Source organism: Chrysoperla carnea, chromosome 3, assembly GCF_905475395.1.
Source record: "Chrysoperla carnea chromosome 3, inChrCarn1.1, whole genome shotgun sequence".
NCBI lineage: Eukaryota > Metazoa > Arthropoda > Insecta > Neuroptera > Chrysopidae > Chrysoperla > Chrysoperla carnea.
The window spans coordinates 6,632,375-6,652,383 of NC_058339.1; the positions used below are offsets into that span (position 1 = coordinate 6,632,375).

Genomic DNA, 20,009 nt, shown 5'->3' on the forward strand with positions numbered 1-20,009 from the left:
AGCAAAAAAAAAAAAAAAAGTGTATGTACAAGCCGTTAAACTCGCATTTCATAACAGAGTTGGTTAATTCAAAACGGTATATATACGCTTTTAAATATACGTTCATTCATTTCTTTCCTATAAATGGTGACGATGGCAGCAGAGCGAGCTCTGGTTTGTATAGAACAAGCAAAAAAAAATCACGAATATAATGAATGGAATATAACGTTACGTTAATTAATTAACAAATAAAACTTTTTCGAAAGAAAAACTTTACATTTTCAGCTTCATCTGAATAATAAATTAACACTTTATTTACGTATAATTTAAGTGACAAATGCAAAGTTGCTAAAACATTTTATATTTATAACTTGAAATAAATATTATATAAGAAAGAAAATACACTACCATGTGTCTTCAATTTATGCCCCACGTTGTTTAAAATCATTTCCATAGCTTTATTTTTTATAAATAATTATGATAATACTAGTTCGGTCTATGCTGAATTCCGCAGTGCGGTAACGTGTCCAAAAACAAGCCAAAACCATGATGGACAGGCCAGACCAGATGAACCATTTTAAATGAACAGAGACGACTATAGTTATAATATTGATTATTGAAGAGGGATATCTATATTATCAAATTTATAAGCATCACTTACACACAATATATTATATATTTTTGTAGTTTCGTGGTATTGTAAAGCTAAAAATAATTCATTACTTGACTACAAAGCATGTATTTGGTTTATATGTATCAACCGTCCAATAAACCAAAACTTTTTTACAACACTGTAGGTTTACAAATACCTTAACGTGCATGCCATTTGACATGTTGTTTGAAAGAGAACCAATGGTTTGGTCAAGATTTTGTTATGACTTTCACTTACTCAATTATCTCATTTTCTACCATAAGAGCCAAAAAGAACAACTTTATTTGAAAAGTAGTTCTTTTATAGTAAACACTTTGTTTTAACTCTGTTTTCACAGAAATAGTTACTATAGACTTTTTATTAAATACGGTAGTATGATTTTTCTTGGAAATTGAAATGAATTGAAATTACATTTGCTATTTAAATATGATGAATGGAAAATATCACATTATTTTTCATTCGTTATTTAGGTCAATAAAGTTAAGACTAGCTAGTTAAGACGAACGTAAGATCAATGCATGTACAATTAATTTGCTCAGTTTATTCAAGTAGAATTTAAAAAAAAAAATTCGGAAAATTGTATAAAAATGTAGAAAGTTTTTCTAAAAATACGAAAGACTGAGTTGCTTTAATAGTCAATTTAGATTCTAAAAGGTGAAGAATAGAATAACGCTTTAAAATAGAAAGTTGATTTCCATAAATACACTAACATTTTTTCTCGAAAATCGTTAGCTTTCACAGTAAAATATATCATTATTGCATTTAATCGAATGAAAACACGCTTGCTACAAAAAAACCTTTAGCCAAAAGTTATTAAGGACAACAGAAGACATTCACCTGTTATTCAAATCAATAAACTCTAAGCATATTTTTTTTCGATTAATTACAAAATTTTAAGTCGAATTTCCTCCGAAAACAATCGATTTTCGAAAAAATGTTTTAAATAAAAACCTTTTTTTGAGGATCAACTCCTTAATTTAAAATAAAAATTTTTAGGATCTAGGTTGAGTATCAAAGTAGCTCAGAGAACTAGGTGAAATCTGATTTCAGCTTTACTAGGTGAAACATGATGGCGGGCTATCTGCCATAATAGATGGTCTACCCTGTACGTTAAAATATGAAATTAAATCTTATCTTTTAGTTGATAGGAATAATAACAATAAAAGAAAGCAATTTGGTTTCCAAAAGAATGTTGAAAATAATTTTCCGAAAAAAATTGATATTATTTCTATAATACATGAACAAATTATTTAAATTTTCTTACATATAAATTTGTAAAACAATTCTGAAACTGACATATAAATTTATTATAATATTGTCGTTGAGTTCTTTGCCACAGATATCTCCAAATTATATAATATATAGAAAATATGCATAGTTATATCGTCGTTCGAAAACTATTTAATTTATTTTAATATTGTAATTCTATATAAAAATTCATTCAGTTAAAAAAATGGTCTACATACACGAACAATTCAAGGTACGAGATCAAAACGCAAAAAAAATTTTATTTTGGAATTTGATGAAACTCGGTGAACTCGGTGGATTTTGACCCAAAAAGTTTAAAAATCAGGTTAAGTTAATGATTGGATGCAGAGTTTCTGAAATATCGCAATATTTCGATCGATTTTAGTCCGTATCTCAAAAACTATTCGACCAGGCAACAAATGCACCCGATTTTTGTACTTTTTGAGACAAAATCTCCTTATATACTGGGTTTTATCGAAATTGGAGATAACAAGAATTTTTCGACTTTTTGGAATTTTTTTAAGGGGTACGTACCCCTTTGAAAAAATCGGGAAAAAATTTTTGCTTTGGAATTTGATGAAACTTGGTGGAGGGGGTAATTTTGATCCAAAAAGTTTAATAATCAGATTAATTTAATGATTGGATTCAGTACTTTGTTTATCAAAATTGGATAAAATTTCGATGTAATAGAGCAAAATTAAATATTTTGAATTTTGATGACGTCATCAAGTTCAAAAATTCGATTTTTTTAATAACACAGGCAATTTTGATCCGATCTTATTGGAATTTTTTTTGAAACCCACCAATTTTGGGAATTCTTTTCAGCTGTGATGTCAGTTTTTCGCTAGTTCTCACTTATGTGCTTAATTCCGAAACCAGACCTCCACATTCTTGAAACCTATTAGTGCTAGGTTAATTTTGACCACAAATTTGAAAAAAATGGCCCAAATTTAGTAGGATTACATACTTTGTTTATCAAAATTGGATAAAATTTCGATGTAATAGAGCAAAATTAAATATTTTGAATTTTGATGACGTCATCAAGTTCAAAAATTCGATTTTTTTAATAACACAGGCAATTTTGATCCGATCTTATTGGAATTTTTTTTGGAAACCCACTAATTTTGGGTCATTGCAGAGTTTCTGAGATATCGCAATATTTGGATCGATTTTAATCCGTATCTCAAAAACTATTCGACCAGGCAACAAATGCACCCGATTTTTGTACTTTTTCGGTCAAAATTACCTTATATACTGAGTTTTATCGAAATTGGAGAGATAAAAAATGTCATTATTAATAAAATACCGAAAAAAAATTTACCATTTTCTGAAGTACTAGAACTAGAAAAATATTGCAAAACAAATAAATTAAAAAAATACCAATCGAAAACAAGTAAAAGAAAATTTATATGGCACGAGAAACATAATATTGTATACGTTTTTTTTCTCTTATCTAAGTATTCACTTACATTTTATTGCAACCAATAAAAATAATTATACCCTTTTTTTGACATGAAACAAATAATAATAATAATAATATATATTATCATGGATTGTAAACTTTAAAAACCTTTTAGAAGTAATGAAGCTTTCTGTAATCATCAATATAAAATAACTAAATACTATCAAATAATTATATACAATTACATAATCAAATAATAAGATCAGAGAATACAGAGGAATTAGGGAAACTTGAGTCGGATGTTGTACTTCACTACAATGAAAATTCAAGTTGACTTAGAACAAACTTTAAAAAAATTGAAATGTTCTTTTTACGAAAAGAAAAGAAAATCAGAAAGAACTAAGAAATCACGTTTTCTTAGGATAATCTTTAAATCGTTCGTATACCTATTCGCACCGTGCGTGAGTTTTATTAGAGGCGTGTCCATGGTAACGATACACTACTTTAATTATAGAATTGTATGGATGCATATATAATTGTATGGATTGCATTTATGACTTACATTGAAAATTTAATATTATTGTCTCACAAATTTAAATAAATAATTATTTAATTTGACACTTTCCATAACATTAACATGTAAAGAATTTCAAATTAGTCATAACAGCCTCCTTTAACGCCAAACTTCACTGGTAGCGCTGGCATCGGTTTTTTTGTCCCTACCATGGCTACGCACACAACGAATATATTTTATTAACTATTTACATATGTTTTTAAAGACATATATTGAAATGTGTGCTACTCCTGCAAAACGAAGATAAATGAAAACAACAAAAAGATAAAACATCCGACATTTAAAGCAACCATATCATATCATCAATATTAGAGGTATGTAGAAACGCATTTTAAAAATTCAAAGTATTTTATAAAAATAAAAATTCTATAAAAAAAAAATAGAGGAATAAGGTACATCAGCATACATGAATACCTTCTCTTCTATCATCTAAAAATGAAATCAGCCATGAGTGCACAAATACAAATATATTGATGTGGGTACAACAAGTTAGCACTGCTTGTTTTTGAATATATTACTCTTCGACGCATGCTAAATGATTAGCAATTATTGAAATAAATACCACGATACTCGAAATAAAATTGTATATTAAGATATTCTATTCTGAATTTGATTCGAAAGGTACTTAACCATTTTTAGACCTTCTAATTTCTCATCATTAAAACAAATTCGATTTTGATATTTATAGAAAACCGATTCATACTGACAGATATATCACATCAGATTCCTATTGTCACAAAAGCCAAAAATTTGCCAAAAAAAAAGCCAAAAAGAATTAAAATACATTAAAAACATTGCCGTTTTTAATGGTTATTCAACCGATGTTGTAGTTTCTATCCTCCGAAAATACCAATGGCATAAAGGAATTAGGGATACAACCTCCTTTGAGAAAGTTTCCGAAAAGAAGAAGTGGAATAGAGTTATATTTAATCATCATTGTAATAACAAGATAGATAGAATTTTGAACAAGTCTGCGATTACAGTTGGTTTTACATCTCAGAAATTACAACACGCCTTGGGTCAAACCAAGGATCCAATTCTGGACGCACAGAAAACAGGTATGTGCCAAATTTCTTGCTGGAATTGTCCTAAAATTTTATTTGATCGCATATAATTTTCAAGTATTTTAAGATAAATTAAAAATTAAAAATACTTGAAGGAATTTGTGGCATATTTTTGTGATGGAGGTTTGAACTGAACAAGGGTTATTGTTTTATTTTTGAATTCGTAAAAAATATTTTGCTAACTTTATATATCCCTACGTTATGTAGTACAATACCTCAGTGTATTGAGGTATATGTAATTGTCAGTGTATTTTATTTGTAAAAAAAAAATATTTTTACGAAAATATATCGGGCATAGAACTTTCGAACCAAACTAATGTTCATGAAGACAAAAAAAAACAGTAAAGTTGTTATATTCCGAATAAATCAATTTGAATTTATAAATTTGGAAAATTCAGTGTGAATATTATCTTTAGAAATGGTGGCAGCAAATGATAACAAAAATTTTTTACCAAAAATGTTTATGTAAATGTGGCACTGACGCTGAATATCCTTTTACCGAAGAAAAAAGTAATCTTGCCACTAGTAATATTGCTTTTCATGCAAGAAAAACTTTTGCATTCAGCGTTTGCTTTTTAAAATCTCTATCTCTATTATATTATAAATGTGAAAGTATGTTTATTTGTTTATTTGTTACGCTTTCACGCAAAAACTACTGAATGGATTAAATTAAAGAATTGAAAACTGTACATATACTATTATCTGTGTAAAACATCCCTATCCCTATTTCGAGGATTATGGAAGAGAGATAAGTTGAGGAAAGGCTATATCGTGGTGGTCTTTACTCCAGCAAAAAGGGCAAATATTAGTCATAAAAAAAATTAATAAAAAATGTTACTAGCAATTTTAACCCTCGCCGCAAAGTGGTAGAGGTTGATCATAATTTTTTAGCTATTTTGAAAATAAAAAATTGAAAGTCAATGGTTTCAAATAGGCTGTATACGCTCAAGACCGGATCACGTCCAATTTTTTGTAACTCCATCAGTCCATCTAAGCGAAAGCTTGTATGGGATACTGTATTAATAGAATACAAATAGTTTTTAGGAATAGCGCAGATCTGTGTTAAAGTGGTTCGGCTGTTTGACCAAGTATGACAGTTCGAGGTCTCTTTATCACAATAAACATAAATTTAGGGTCTCTTGGGGGGCAAATATTGAATTATTTCATTTCACAATAATGTTAATTGTACAAAAATTAATTGGTGAATGACCTTCAGAAAATTTTTCATCATGAAGAGAGAATTTATTCAGATTCTGCTTTTACAAAAAAAACATTACGTTACGGCGCTTTTCAAAAAGAAAACAAAAAACTTTGGTTTTTTATGCTTTTTCGATATTTTTTTACATTTACGTCAGACAAATTGCCTAGTTTACGAAATTTTTAGATCATTTTCATACATTTACATCATACAAATTAACTGTTTGGCTAGTCACGTGACAACCGAGCCACTTTAAATACGTTGAACAAAATATTGATTACAATTAACTGTTAAAACAGGAATTATAATTAACAATCAAAAATAAAAATAAATTGTGATACAAGGGACGTACAGCACTTTACTGTAGGTATACATTACCTAATTCAAAACTCTCCCTTTTTTTTAAAAAATCAGTTAAAAATAATGAATCGTTAAAAACAAAATAATCCAATTATAAAAAACAGAATTATTTTAATCAATTTTAATTCAAGTGGATTTAAAAAAAAAATTAACATTACAAGGTTACAAATAGATACCTAAGTATATATTTAAATTTCAAATTCCCATTTCAATATGTTACAAATTTATACTATATCCCAAAAGCCTGAACAAAACTTATTTTGAAACAGTCAGTGTACAATATACACTAAAACCTATTAATTATGTAAATAGTTTACTCAAACGTTAAGGTTTATTTAAACCCAAGTGTATTTATCAACATTTTAATTCAAAATTTCTTCTATATTAAGTTCTATACAAGTTAAAGAGCGTTCGTCAAATATTGAAAGTCAAGTGCGAATAGTAATCAAATATTGAAAGTCAAGTTAATAGTTTCATTGAAAAAAATGAGCTGTAAAAGTGAATTTCCAGAAGTTAAAGATAGTAGAGATAATTTAAAGTAAGTACAAGGTAATTTTATGTTTTATCATAAGAAATTTCCTTATCAAACTAAATGTAGGTAATGTACGTACATATTAGGTTGACTACGAAATGAGAAGTATGTCTTTTTAAAACTTATATTACAATTAATTGGTAAAATAAAATGTAAAAGTAACTATAAAATTAAATTCTTTCAAGAATAAAACTTCTAAAAATACCCCTCTCGTTATGTTATTATTTTGGATTTTGGAAGAAGTGAAGGTATTTAGATTTGAAACTTAAATCCAGTTTATAATTTGAAACTTAAGTCCAAAGTTTTAATTCTAAAAATATTGATGCTACGAAACAAATTTTGGTATAGGTGGTCATAAAATCACCTTATTAGTCCATTTTCAGTTGTCTGTCTGTACGCCTGTCCATCTGACCACACGATAACTCAAGAACGAAAGCAGATATCAAGCTGAATTTTTACAGCGTGCTAATGACACAAAAAGAGAATTCAAGATCGTAAATGAGCAACATAGATCAAGGTCTTGAGTTCGTAGGATCCATCTTGTAAACCGTTAGAAATAGAACAAAAGTTTAAGAGTAAAAAATATTCCTTATGAAAAAATATACAACTTTTGCTAGAAACATTTTCTTGTAAACATCAGTGTGAGGGCGCAAATTGTATAGAATGTATTATATGGGAATATCAGTTATGTATGTGTGACATGTATGTATGTGTAATGTGACATTGTAATCATCACTGTCTATACATATTTCAATAATTAACTCAGTCAAATATTTGTTTTCACTTATTTTTATTTATTTTTGTCCAAATAATTTCATATTTTGCAATATTAATGAAACGCCCTCTAATAATTATAACTTGATAAATATTGCCATATAAATCATTTATAAACTTATAAACTGTACGAATGGTTGTTAATTGTTTAAGGGTAGTTTTGTAAATGATGATTCACGAGTTATCCCCCGTAGGCGGTAAAAAATCATTTACCCCTTCAATAAATTTAAAACTTTATGTATAATAAAAATATATAGCTTTATATAATATAAAATATACCTTATATAATAAAGCACATAAATTAATTGCTATAAGATATTTGACTCCATTCTCATTTTAAAGAGTTTAATATAAAGAGTGTTTAATGATGTTTTTGTGGTTATAAATTTTTGAAAAAGTTTCCAAAGCTGCTTATAAAAAAAATATGTATATTTAACTATATTTTTAATTAAAAATTATATAAAAAAAAAAACATTTTTTTAATATATAAAAAACTTTAATTCCATTACTTCGGTTATATAATTAAAATATAATTATGAGCTTAAAAATATAACATTAGAAAAAAAATCCTTAGATGAAATCCTTTTTTGCAATACCTTAACGTTTATAATCTATACATTAAATGATTTTTAAAGAAAAAAAAGTAGCAAATTAAATTCTACGGGATCTAAATTTCTTAGCTTACTTTCCAGAGGTCTTTAACGATAGTAAATAGCTTTATAAAGTTTATTGATTCTAATCTCGCTCCATGCTATCCGGTGAAATTTTTGATAACAAGTTTTTATAACAAACTCATTTAATATAAAGGTAGATGAAAAATAAAATTCCTTAGAAAACTTTTTTAAAAGAAGGAAAAATAACTCATAATTACTCTTATTATGTATGTTACTACTCGTTGTTAATTTGGTGACGATGCAGACACTACAAAAATTGATCTTAGAATTTGGGGCATAAATCGAAATTTATTTCGAAATATTCCAGAGATGCATAATATTCCATTTATCCTCTTTGATAATATTTATATTTAATGAAAAAACGTGAAAAAAGCTAAATTTTTGCTATCAATTACTGTCTAAACTATTCGGTTTACAAAAAAATTGTTCTCTTTTTTATGAAGAACAACTTTCTAATTATCCTAATGTTTCTCCTAGCATCATTAGAGTGAGTTTTTAATTATACTAGAAAACTTAGTTCGAATTCAATACCAGTATAAGATTTGTGCTTTTGAAATCATCTTTTTTCGTTTAAAGCATTTTCCTAGATTAAACTTATTTTCGAATTTGACGTATATGTCAAGTTAAAAAAAAACAGCTTTTATATAATCATTCTTTCCTTCATCAGTCATTTTACCAAAAAGTAGCCTAAAGTAAATGAATCTTATAATTTTCCCTGTATTATGTGAACGCCGTTTTCTGATTATGATATACCTAAAAACAAATGTACCGATTTTAAAAATTATTTCATCTTTAGAAAGCTACATTATCAACGAGTAACATAGACCGTAGTTTATTTTCAAAAATAATAGGTTTCCATACCAAAAACTAAAACCCTTGAAGTTGTAAACAAAAGTGGTTATAAGTAAGAGCAAAAGAAGTGAAGTCTATAACGTGGTTATCTTTGTTTTCATTCTATAGGTAAAATTTCTCAGCGAAGCGGATGAGAAACTGCTAGTATTAAATAATTCTATTGACTTACTAAGAATCATCACTCTTGCCTCAGTTTTTTTTTACCGTAGGCAAAATTAAATGAATCTTATAATTTTCCCTGTATTACGGGTAGACCATTTTTCACACTAATTATATACAGAGAAAAAAAGAAAAACACTACAGGGACCGATTTAAAAAAATTTTTCACCTCTAGAAAGCTTGGCCGTATTTTATTTTCTTAGGGTCCTCATCAATAATTAAAACGTTCCATGAAATTTTGAACAAAAACGAAGCGAGCCTATAACGCAATAGTCTTTAGTTTAAAGTTGAAATTTCCCAGCAGGTCGGATGGAAAACTGCTAGTATTGAATATGCTTATATACTTGCTAGGAATTCATTGTATGAAAATAAAGTGTTAACAGAGTAAACTTACCAAATAAAACAGAAAAAAACTATCACTTAAAAAAGAAACTTTTTAACTAGTTTGCTCCAAAAGTTCATAAAACTCACTTTTGTTTATTCCACATGTTTATAACACACCACAGTTGCTAATTATCACTGCATTATCACTGCACAAGAAAAATAAAAACCGAACTTCACCCAACAATATGTTGTATTAGTCAACAACAACAACAATCAAAACACTAAAGGACAAAAATAAACACGTAAAAACTTTAATTTTACGTCACACTTGTATACCCGTTATATTACAACAATCGCATGTAACGTATACACGGTTGCATACCGTGCTGAGATTCAAACTAATGCTGTTTGTTGTAACAGTCGTCATATTTTTAGCAGGCGCAGTTGTAGTCGTGTATGGTATATGTTATATTCTATATATGAACCGAATGATAGCGAACGTATCTACCGAGCTTTTAGTGTATTGTTAGAGAGCTTATTGATATTTTATATGACTGCCAGTGATTTGTCTCGTAAAATTATTTCCACAGCAATTAAATTCTTGTTGGATAGCTCTAAGGGTGAATTTAAATATGATATCACATCACTAAAATAATATTGATGGCTAATGCTTTCAAGTTTTTTGATGATTTTATAATTTTATATTTTAGTGTATTTTTTAAATAAATTTCAAATAGGTTATGACGATATTAGCTTTTGCTCACGGCTTAGCTAACGCGAATATTATGGGGAAGCTTAGTAAACCCTCCCTGAGTATATATCCCTCCCAGTATAATCCCTCATATATTGGTACATTCTAAAATTCGCATATTTATGGTGGAAGCACAAGTAATAAATCAAAAGCATTTAGGAAAAATAGACCAGAAAAATAATGCAAAGAGTCAAAACTTCAGACCCCAACCAACTCCTCTATAGTCGACAAACTCAACTCAACGCAACTCATAATTTGAACAATTTTCCGGGTCTTGAAAATTTTCGGTCTAATTTTTCGGTATCTTTTCCGACTACCAATTTAATTTAAAAGAAAGAACTTTTACTTGGGGTTTGTTTCTCTAATGGAACGTTGGTAGAAAGTCATTAGCTTGTAAAATAACGTAGAGTATAAATATCTTTTTTTTTTCGATTTTTTGAACGATATTATGGCCAATAACCTAATTGACTTCAAATTACTTCGAATTAATTAAAATCAAAGCTTTTTGATTACTTCAAAAATCATTTTCTATGAAATTTCAATCTCATGGGAGAACAAACATTACGAAAAAATGTTTCAAACAAAAGTTGTTTATTTTACCACGATTTTATTAACTCACTTTTATATGTTCGGGTGGAATTTTGTAAATAATTTTAACCCCTAGAAGGGGTGGTTAGGGGGCAAAAGCACCACTAAGCACCATATACCTTTTGACCTAGAGAGTGAAAAAAGCTTAATCCCAAATTTTCGTACTTCAAATTAATTAAAATCAAAGCTTTTTTATTACTTCAAAAATCATTTTCTATGAAATTTCAATCTCATGGGAGAACAAACATTACGAAAAAATGTTTCAAACAAAAGTTGTTTATTTTACCACGATTTTATTAACTCACTTTTATATGTTCGGGTGGAATTTTGTAAATGATTTTAACCCCTAGAAGGGGTGGTTAGGGGGCAAAAGCACCACTAAGCACCATATACCTTTTGACCTAGAGAGTGAAAAAAGCTTAATCCCAAATTTTCGTTAAAATCGATGCTATAAGTCAAAATTTAGAGATTTCGAGATTTGTTCTCGTTTACTAGAAAGACCTCTTATTAGCAAATTGACCTACCCCATAATACGTTACTTCTGTACGGTAAGAAAGAAATTTACAAAAATTAACAACTACGTAATTAATATTACACTTTTTTATTAAATTTTTGTTAGATTTCAGTTCATGTTAAGTATTTTATTTTTCGGCAAAAAAAAATCAACGCTTTTTTTGAAATTTACTATCCTAGTTGGTGGAATGCTTCTCAATATCCAAAAAAAAAAATCAAATTTCACCAACACATAATTTTTTTAAGGGGACCACGGGGACCACTGGCACAAACACAATCAATCATGCTTAAAAAAATCCATAAACATTTTCGTCAGAATATGCCACATACAAAAAGAAATCCTCTTCATGATGATCACTGTAAAGAGTGCCCATTGTAGTAGACGTTGGTGGTATCAAATTATTTACAAAAAAGAATAACGCATCTTCGGGTCTTAAATGTATACGCTTTCTTATCAAAAAATAAAATTGGCCAACCGTTAAATCCGATGGCACCAAATACTTTCGTTTATCTAGATCACCAATATGTGTTTTTGGTGCTTTCTCAACAATAACCGGCACTCGATCTGGATATTTTCGTCGTATTTTTTCACCTTCTGCTTTTCGTTTCTCAAAACTATTTTCTTCTTTATATATAAAATTCATTGTTTACGGTTAAAAATAAATAAATTTGTTTATAAAAATAATAATTAAATTTTTATTTCATTTTTTGTACTCGAAATAAAATTGACATATTCATAAATTTTGTTTTCATCTAAATAAACCAAGGTAACCAATTATTTTCTGCGTATTTTGGATGGCAAGGGTGAAGGAGATTTTTTTGTTTTGACGTTAAATCTCCAAATTTGTTCATTCACCGATTAACGGATTAGCCATGGCTTCAGTGAGGTCGAGTTAGCATATATCTGCGGGGTTCTTGGCTTTTACGTTCATCTTTGATTTCGTTCACTAAATAATTCGAAAAAATTTCATTTTCTAGATGATTGTGTGTTTTCTAAAGGTAGATTGTCACTAAGCAACATCATATTTTAAATAAAATGATTGATTTGTTGCACATTTCATACGACAGAGTGCACTATTGTCAATTCAGCTCTGTTCCCTCGATGCACAGTGCGAATGTCTATAAAAATATATGATTCCTTAAACATATTACTTCATACAGAATGTTCGATTTACATCTTAGCATATATATATCACGAGTATGACAGAATACATACGTTAAACAATGCATCTAAGTTAGAGGTATTATATACATGTGTTGAAGCTTCGGTATGCGTTGAGATAGTTGTAAGACGCTTGGAGAGTGGTAGTTTCTTAGTTGAATAGATGAACTACAACAGATAAGCCACGATCATACAAGTTACTTTTACAATTTCATATAGCACCTATATACCTCTTTTTTAGATGCATTGCTTAACGCATGTACTCTGTCATACTCGTAATATTTATATGCCTAGACGTAAATCGAACATTCTGTATATTTATATTATATATACATAATTTTTTTTTTTACAAAAAAATAGAGCATTTATTAAGAGCTCAGTATATATGCAAGTATAAACGTTCGTACGAATATGATAACATGATTTATAGACGTGAGATTGACATTCATCGTTTTAATATTTTCAAAAAATTGTTACTTTGTTAATACTGATACTTGAAAGATCAACATGTCATATAGTTTGACATTTAATAAAAAAAAAATTATTAAACCTGTTTTTAACTATATCATCGAAGGTTCTATTTTATTATTCGATCTACACTATCAAAAAATCAACTTTTAATGTCTTGGATGTAAAATCACTTTACTTATAATGTGTTATTTTATGTTATCTCTGCAGGAATTCGCTAACGCAGCTCCTGCGTTACGAATTTTCTCTTTTTATAGCATGTTCTGAAAAATTGAATTGAGTGGTTACCTTCCATCTCGCATTACTTACTTTGGTTACGCTAAGAACCAATTACCCCCAGAGATTGGACTTCAAAATTCATCAAGTTGTTTTCATTATTTATCCACGATTCATGATCATATATAGGAATAAGATCCTTAAATCGCTTTTGAGAACTAACTGTACATCGGCTTTTTTTTTAATGGGAATAGCAGCTATCGGTACTTACGAAGCTATGCCAAGCGCCTAATTCACTTAGAGATAGTCGGTAATTCACTAAATTTTAACTAAACTTGTATTTATTACAATAAAAGCATTAAATTTTGTGAAAATGTATAAAAGCACGTTCACACGCGTATAATATAATAAATAAAACGTATTCATTTATTTATGTACCACAATATATCTGTCTACTCTACTCTACTCTACTCAGTTCAACATAGATAAGATAAAATTATTATATTAGATACTAAATATGAAATCATTTTAAGTATATCATGTAAATTCACAACTACCAGTAAGTATTTTAAGTGCTAGGTTGTATCCACAATGCTTTATTCACAAATACGTTACACATATTTTGGCTAAAGCTAAATTATTACTACTGCTGATTTTGTTGATGTTTGGCCGAGCTACCAGTCGCAGTGCAGATTCTAGGCGAGTTAATGCCTAAATATTTTAGATAGTTTTTTATCACAATCTCTAGATTAAGGTAGATAGCAATGAAAAGGATAGCATATATGATTCATCATTATTCAGCCAACTTTTATTGATTTTGGTTTTATTGAAATCCCTTGCATATCTGCTTAACTCTCCAAACATAATATTAATTTTATATGAATTGTTAAAGAATTGTTTGTGGTCGTCATCGATTTAAACGTCAAAAACAATCAGAAGTCTGACATGTCTCATTTATATAAGGTTATCAAGACGACTTTTATGAGATAACGTGATAATGCACTTAAACTGAAGAAAATCCTTTAATATATTTATATAAAACTAGAGTGATACCCACTCGCTTCGCAGGGTTAAAAGTAAAAATTTATAAACAGTGCCCTCGCTTATCCCCTTTCTATACCACTCGAAATAATGATACGGATTGTTTAACACAGGTAAAATATATGTATGGTTTTCTATTTTTTTTGAATGTATAATAATCGTAATTATTCATTGAGTATATCAGAAAAGATGGCTGTGAAATATTTTATATTGACTATTTTTACAGAAATCTGTAATTTATGTTAATGTCAAATGACTACTTTTACAGAAATCTGTAACTCATGGTAATGTCAAATTAAATTAATTTTAAAATTTTTTTTTATTAATATATCTTTACAAATTATATCTGATGTATTATTCTGATATATTAGCTATATTGCTGTACAGTTTCATTAAAAACCATTCGCTAGTTTTAGCGTGAAAGCGTAACAAACAAACATGCTTACTTTCGCATTTATAATATATAGGGAATAAACTAAATCACTTTCGAAAACAGTATCTCGTATATTATTAATAGGAATAATTTTTTCCCAAAAAAAGTTCTTCCTGTGTTTTATTTTAGAAAACAAAAACAGAAATTCATAAATTAAACGATAATCCTTCATTTTAAACCATTAAGAAATGAGAGTCAGTCAGTCCTTTTATATATATTATTTAAATACACCCAATGGTATATTATTATAAATATACTCTTGTGCATTTTATATGATTAGTGTCCAATGTATGTGATGTCCAGCAAGCAGTACATTATCAAGTTAGGCACACACCATGGTTGGCCATGTCCATGTCCAAGAGTGTACATAAAGTCTTCTATAGCTAATAGACCACACAACAAACCACCAAAACATTTCACAAGCATTGTTACGACGTAGATATATATATATATATATATATATATATATATATATATATATATATATATATATATATATATATATATATATATATATATATGTGTATATATATATAATGGACTATGGATGGGACTATTAAAGACAATAATCCTATTTTGGTACTAGGCATAACGATGCTCAGAACTAGATCTTTCACAAAATTTACTAGTTGAAGCCACTTACATATTTTCAACTGTCTATCTTAAATAATTTTGGAGAAAATGAACACTAAAGTTTTGCCCTAATGTTAAAAAAATGTCTCAAACAGAAGTTGTTTGAGTTTTTTATAAGAAACATTTCTTAAATTTAAACTTAGGACTTGTGTCCGAGCGAAGGTTCGGTTTCAGTTTCGAACAGTTTCGGTCAAAAAATCTAGTTTCCGCATCAGTTTCGGTTTCGGCAGAAAATCTGCCGAACTTTCGACCACACCGAAACTCTGCGTTCGTGAACTATCGCGCTTCGTATTGGGCTAAGTGAGTAAGTTCGTGTCTGTTGAGTTTTCCGGCCAGTCCGGTGTAATTTTGTTGTGACTTTATATGTTGTGTTGTGTATGCGTTCTTGGATTTGGTTTTATTAATTTTAATCACCCAAACATTGAAACAACTGCCTGCTATCGCTATGATTTAATTGTGTGTAAAAAATAAGACAAAGGGTATAAAAAGTAGAAACAGACTTAATAAACGGTCTATAGATTTTTAAAGAATATGTTCCAAATTTGTGTATTGGGACTAACGCATACAATAACAACCAAAGGTGTAGTGTAAAGGAACAGTGTCCTGTATGTATGAATGTTGGTTGGCTAGAAGATAAGAAAGAGGTCAGTAATTAGTCGCGTGCCCTTATCAACCCTTTTGTCACCCATGTGCTGTCACAACTAATATAGACCAATCTACTACAATTATTAATGGTGTGTTAGATAACTTACTTTAGAGTACCTACTACCTAGTACCTACTACAATACTGTATCCAGTCCAGTCCAGTCCAGTCCAACTGTATATATTATTATTTGTGTTACTGTATATGCAAGAGCAATGCTTGCTTATGTGCGTGACTAACTTTAATGGTCAGTGGCGATTAATTATAAATTTTCCTTGTAGAATATTTTAATTTATTGCCATTAGTTTAACAAAATTTATAATTATCATGTACATATACTGAATTTTCAGAATGAGTGTGTAGGTGAAATGTTTGTACTATGTAATAATTTGATTTTTACTATCGTTTCAATAGTCAAAAAGTTAAAATTATTCTACTATTTATCTGATACTATGTGGAAAGCGCTATCAAACTGTACAGTATCATCGCGACTCGTCAAGAAGACTAGAAATAGTCTAAACAACCTGGTGAGGCACAATAAAGTCAATATTACCTGGATACCCGGACACTCTGGTTGGAACGGTAATGAGAGAGCAGACCAGCTGGCCAAACTGGGAACCACCATGGCTCCCACTCAAGAAAAGCTTGCGAGGATGCCATACCAAGAAGGTCTTAACAGATTAAGAGATGATCTGAAAAACCAACAATTAAAGCTATGGACCAGCTACGAGGGAGGGCGAATCGCCAAAAGCCTATTGGGTGAAGGAAACTCGCTCGGTAACAAAGCCGAGGAGATCTTGAAACTTAACAGAGCTGTTATTAGAGTCATCGTAGAGTTACTCACAGGGCATGATAACCTGAACAAGTTCCAACATCAGATTGGAAAAAGACAATCTCCCGCGTGTGACAGATGCGGAGAAAATTCAGAAGAAACATCGATCCACTTTCTCTGTTACTGCCCGGCGCTCATACAGCAGCGAAGGAAAAGGTTTGGTTCGGCCATAGTCGAACCAGAAGAAATTAGGAAACTTTGCGCTAGGCAAATCCTGGGTTTCAGTACATCAGTTGGTTATAATAGCCACTGAAAAGCGCAGCGGGGATAGAGTACAAGGGTCTATTTGGCTAGTTGCTCTGAACCATTGCTTCGAGGCCCGATGCTCGAGCATGGCCTGCTAACCTCCATACCTATACCCCATACCCAACACTAGGAAACATTAATTTTTATATCATGTATTAATGAAATATATCAAAGTAGACTAAGTTTAATCACAAAATTTGTAATGATTAAAAATATTGATGCTACAATCAGGTTCATAAAATCACCCAAACAGTTCATTTCCGGTTGTCTATATATCTGTCTGGCAACACGTTAACTCAAAAACGAAACGAGTTATCAAGCTGAAATTAAAAAAAAAATATCCCTTAGAGTGTTATGAAAGGGGGGTAAATGAGATCAAGAGAATTGGGGGCCTTAAAGCGGTGGTATTTACTTTTAAGCCTCAGTGAAGCGGGCTTGTCACACGCATGTTTGTTACGCTTTCTCGCAAAAACTACCGAATGAAACTGTACAACAATTTGGATAAAACTGTACAGCAATATAGCTCATACATCCGAATAACCCATGAGCTATAATTTATAAAGATATGTATATATAGAGTGTTATGGAAGAGAAATAAGTGAAATCAAGAGAGGTAGAGGCTATAAAGCAATGGTTTTTACTTTTCAACCCAGTGAGGCGGGCGGGTATTAAGCTAGTAAAGTTCAAATTCTAAGTGAACAATCCCTATTACTATCCTTGTTACAACAAGTCCTTTCCGTTTCTATTTCAACTTTTTTTGACGAATTTGATAGTTTCGAGTGTAATGAGAGTATAATTTACAATGAACAGGCTTTCGATATACCTTTTTAATAATCAGACCTAAGTTTTTTTGCAAGGTATTGTGATATTTTAATTTTAAATAAAATACGTGTTTATTGAATATAATAATAACTAACTATCTATATATTATAATTAAATTGAAGGTTGGTACAAAACCTACCGCCAATGATGATAATGCAAACGAATGATCCATGCCCAGTAAGTGGTTTGTCTATTTACAGTGTTATACACCACACTAAAGTACCAAACCCCCACACTTTTGAACCAACAACCTTTGGTTGAAATGGATGTCACACAGAGTCCTACATGTATACAGGAGTGACCAAGTGTGTGGGAAATGGATTTAAATAATTCACGTAAACGTATGATAACCAAAGGGCTATACAATTTGTTGTAAGTGCAAATATTCCATTTGGTATAAAATAATATACCACTGTTTGAGACTATTGGAAAAAATTCCTAATGCTTTTAATAATTTTTGTTTTTAATTAATTTTTCAGTATTCAAATACATATTTTATTGAATTAAGGTGACCTTTTCGTCGCCAATCAGCTGCATATGCGACCTGCAAGTTGCTCCTCAAAGAGGATATCTTAAAAAAGTCCAATCTTAGATGGAGGGAGGAACGTACTTGTGGTATTACAAGACAGATATGGTCTGAGTACAATCGTAGGCGTTCCAAAGATCTTATATCACTTCCAAGGGCCTCTATTAGCTATTGCGACTATTTCAGGACACTGGTTGGGCGGCAGGTATGCTGAACGTCTGAGCTGTCACAGTAGTGAGGACAGTCACTGAAGAAGGACTTACTTTAGGCAGCCTCTCTTTGACGGCCTCTGCGACCTCAAGTCCGTCGACGTCAAAGCACTCCTGCTGTTCTAAAACAGCTCCAAATGGCTCATGGAGTAGTGGCCGGGGATGGGCCAACCCATTTTTGGTATCAAAACGGACAATGTTAACCTTCGTCATTGGCGACGATGTTAATTTTTAAAAAAATGCACAATTTACTTCCAGCCAGCGAAAAGATCTCCTAAAATTATTTCTGTGCTAGTTCCTTTAATTCGCTATATCTTGAAAATGGCTATGAGATGGGGTCCCAAAGTCTTAGGAGCCCTGGTTTTCCAAGTATAAATTTTTGCATTTATAGTGAAAGACCCTATTAATGAGTATTTTCTATCTAGGTTATAAATTGAAATTCCAATCTCACAAATATATTATAGACTCTTTATGATCTTTATTTATAGATACAGACTTTTACTTTTCTTTGTAGGCAGTAGAGAAACATGATTATTGAGAATGTAAATTGAAAGCTGTTAAATTTTTTTAGCCATCTTGTTTTTTTAATTGTTGTAACAGAGTAGATTAATAATTGGTATGAGCTTCGTATATGTCAAATACTACTAGAAACGGTTACATAGATAGATATTACTGGGTGAGATACACTTTCATATCTTTAACATGACTAGAGATCGGATTATAAGTAAAGGAAATAGGAAATATTTCTTCATATAGGAAATAGCAACCATTTTTTAGAAGATATTTTTGAAAAATTGGGTCAAGCTTGGAAACCAAGAATTTCCAAATCTTGTCCAACTTGTCCAACAATTTTCAGCTATAATAAATTCATTTAAACTCCACGGAAATCATAAATGAATCTGATGTATTTATTGTTCATAAATAAGGGCTGACTGACCAGCCCTGTTCTAACACCTAACTGACTGACAATCATAACTGTTATTTATATGCAATATACAATCTGTATAACTTTAGTAAATTCATTTAAGTACCACGTAAAACTTAACCGTTTCGACAGCATATATCTAACTCCTATTCTATCGTTCGCTTGACTGACTGCAATATGTGTGTGTACACAACTACTATAACCAATCC

General features: G+C 30.0%; 1 protein-coding gene across 1 annotated transcript; it reads right to left on the reverse strand.

The window, feature by feature from the left end:
* Positions 1 to 11,785: 11,785 nt before the first annotated feature.
* Positions 11,786 to 12,301, reverse strand: LOC123295284 (gamma-aminobutyric acid receptor-associated protein-like). Its single transcript, XM_044876568.1, has one exon. It carries the CDS (start codon positions 12,286 to 12,288, stop codon positions 11,932 to 11,934), a length of 357 nt encoding a protein of 118 aa, XP_044732503.1. The 5' UTR covers positions 12,289 to 12,301; the 3' UTR covers positions 11,786 to 11,931.
* Positions 12,302 to 20,009: the final 7,708 nt, after the last annotated feature.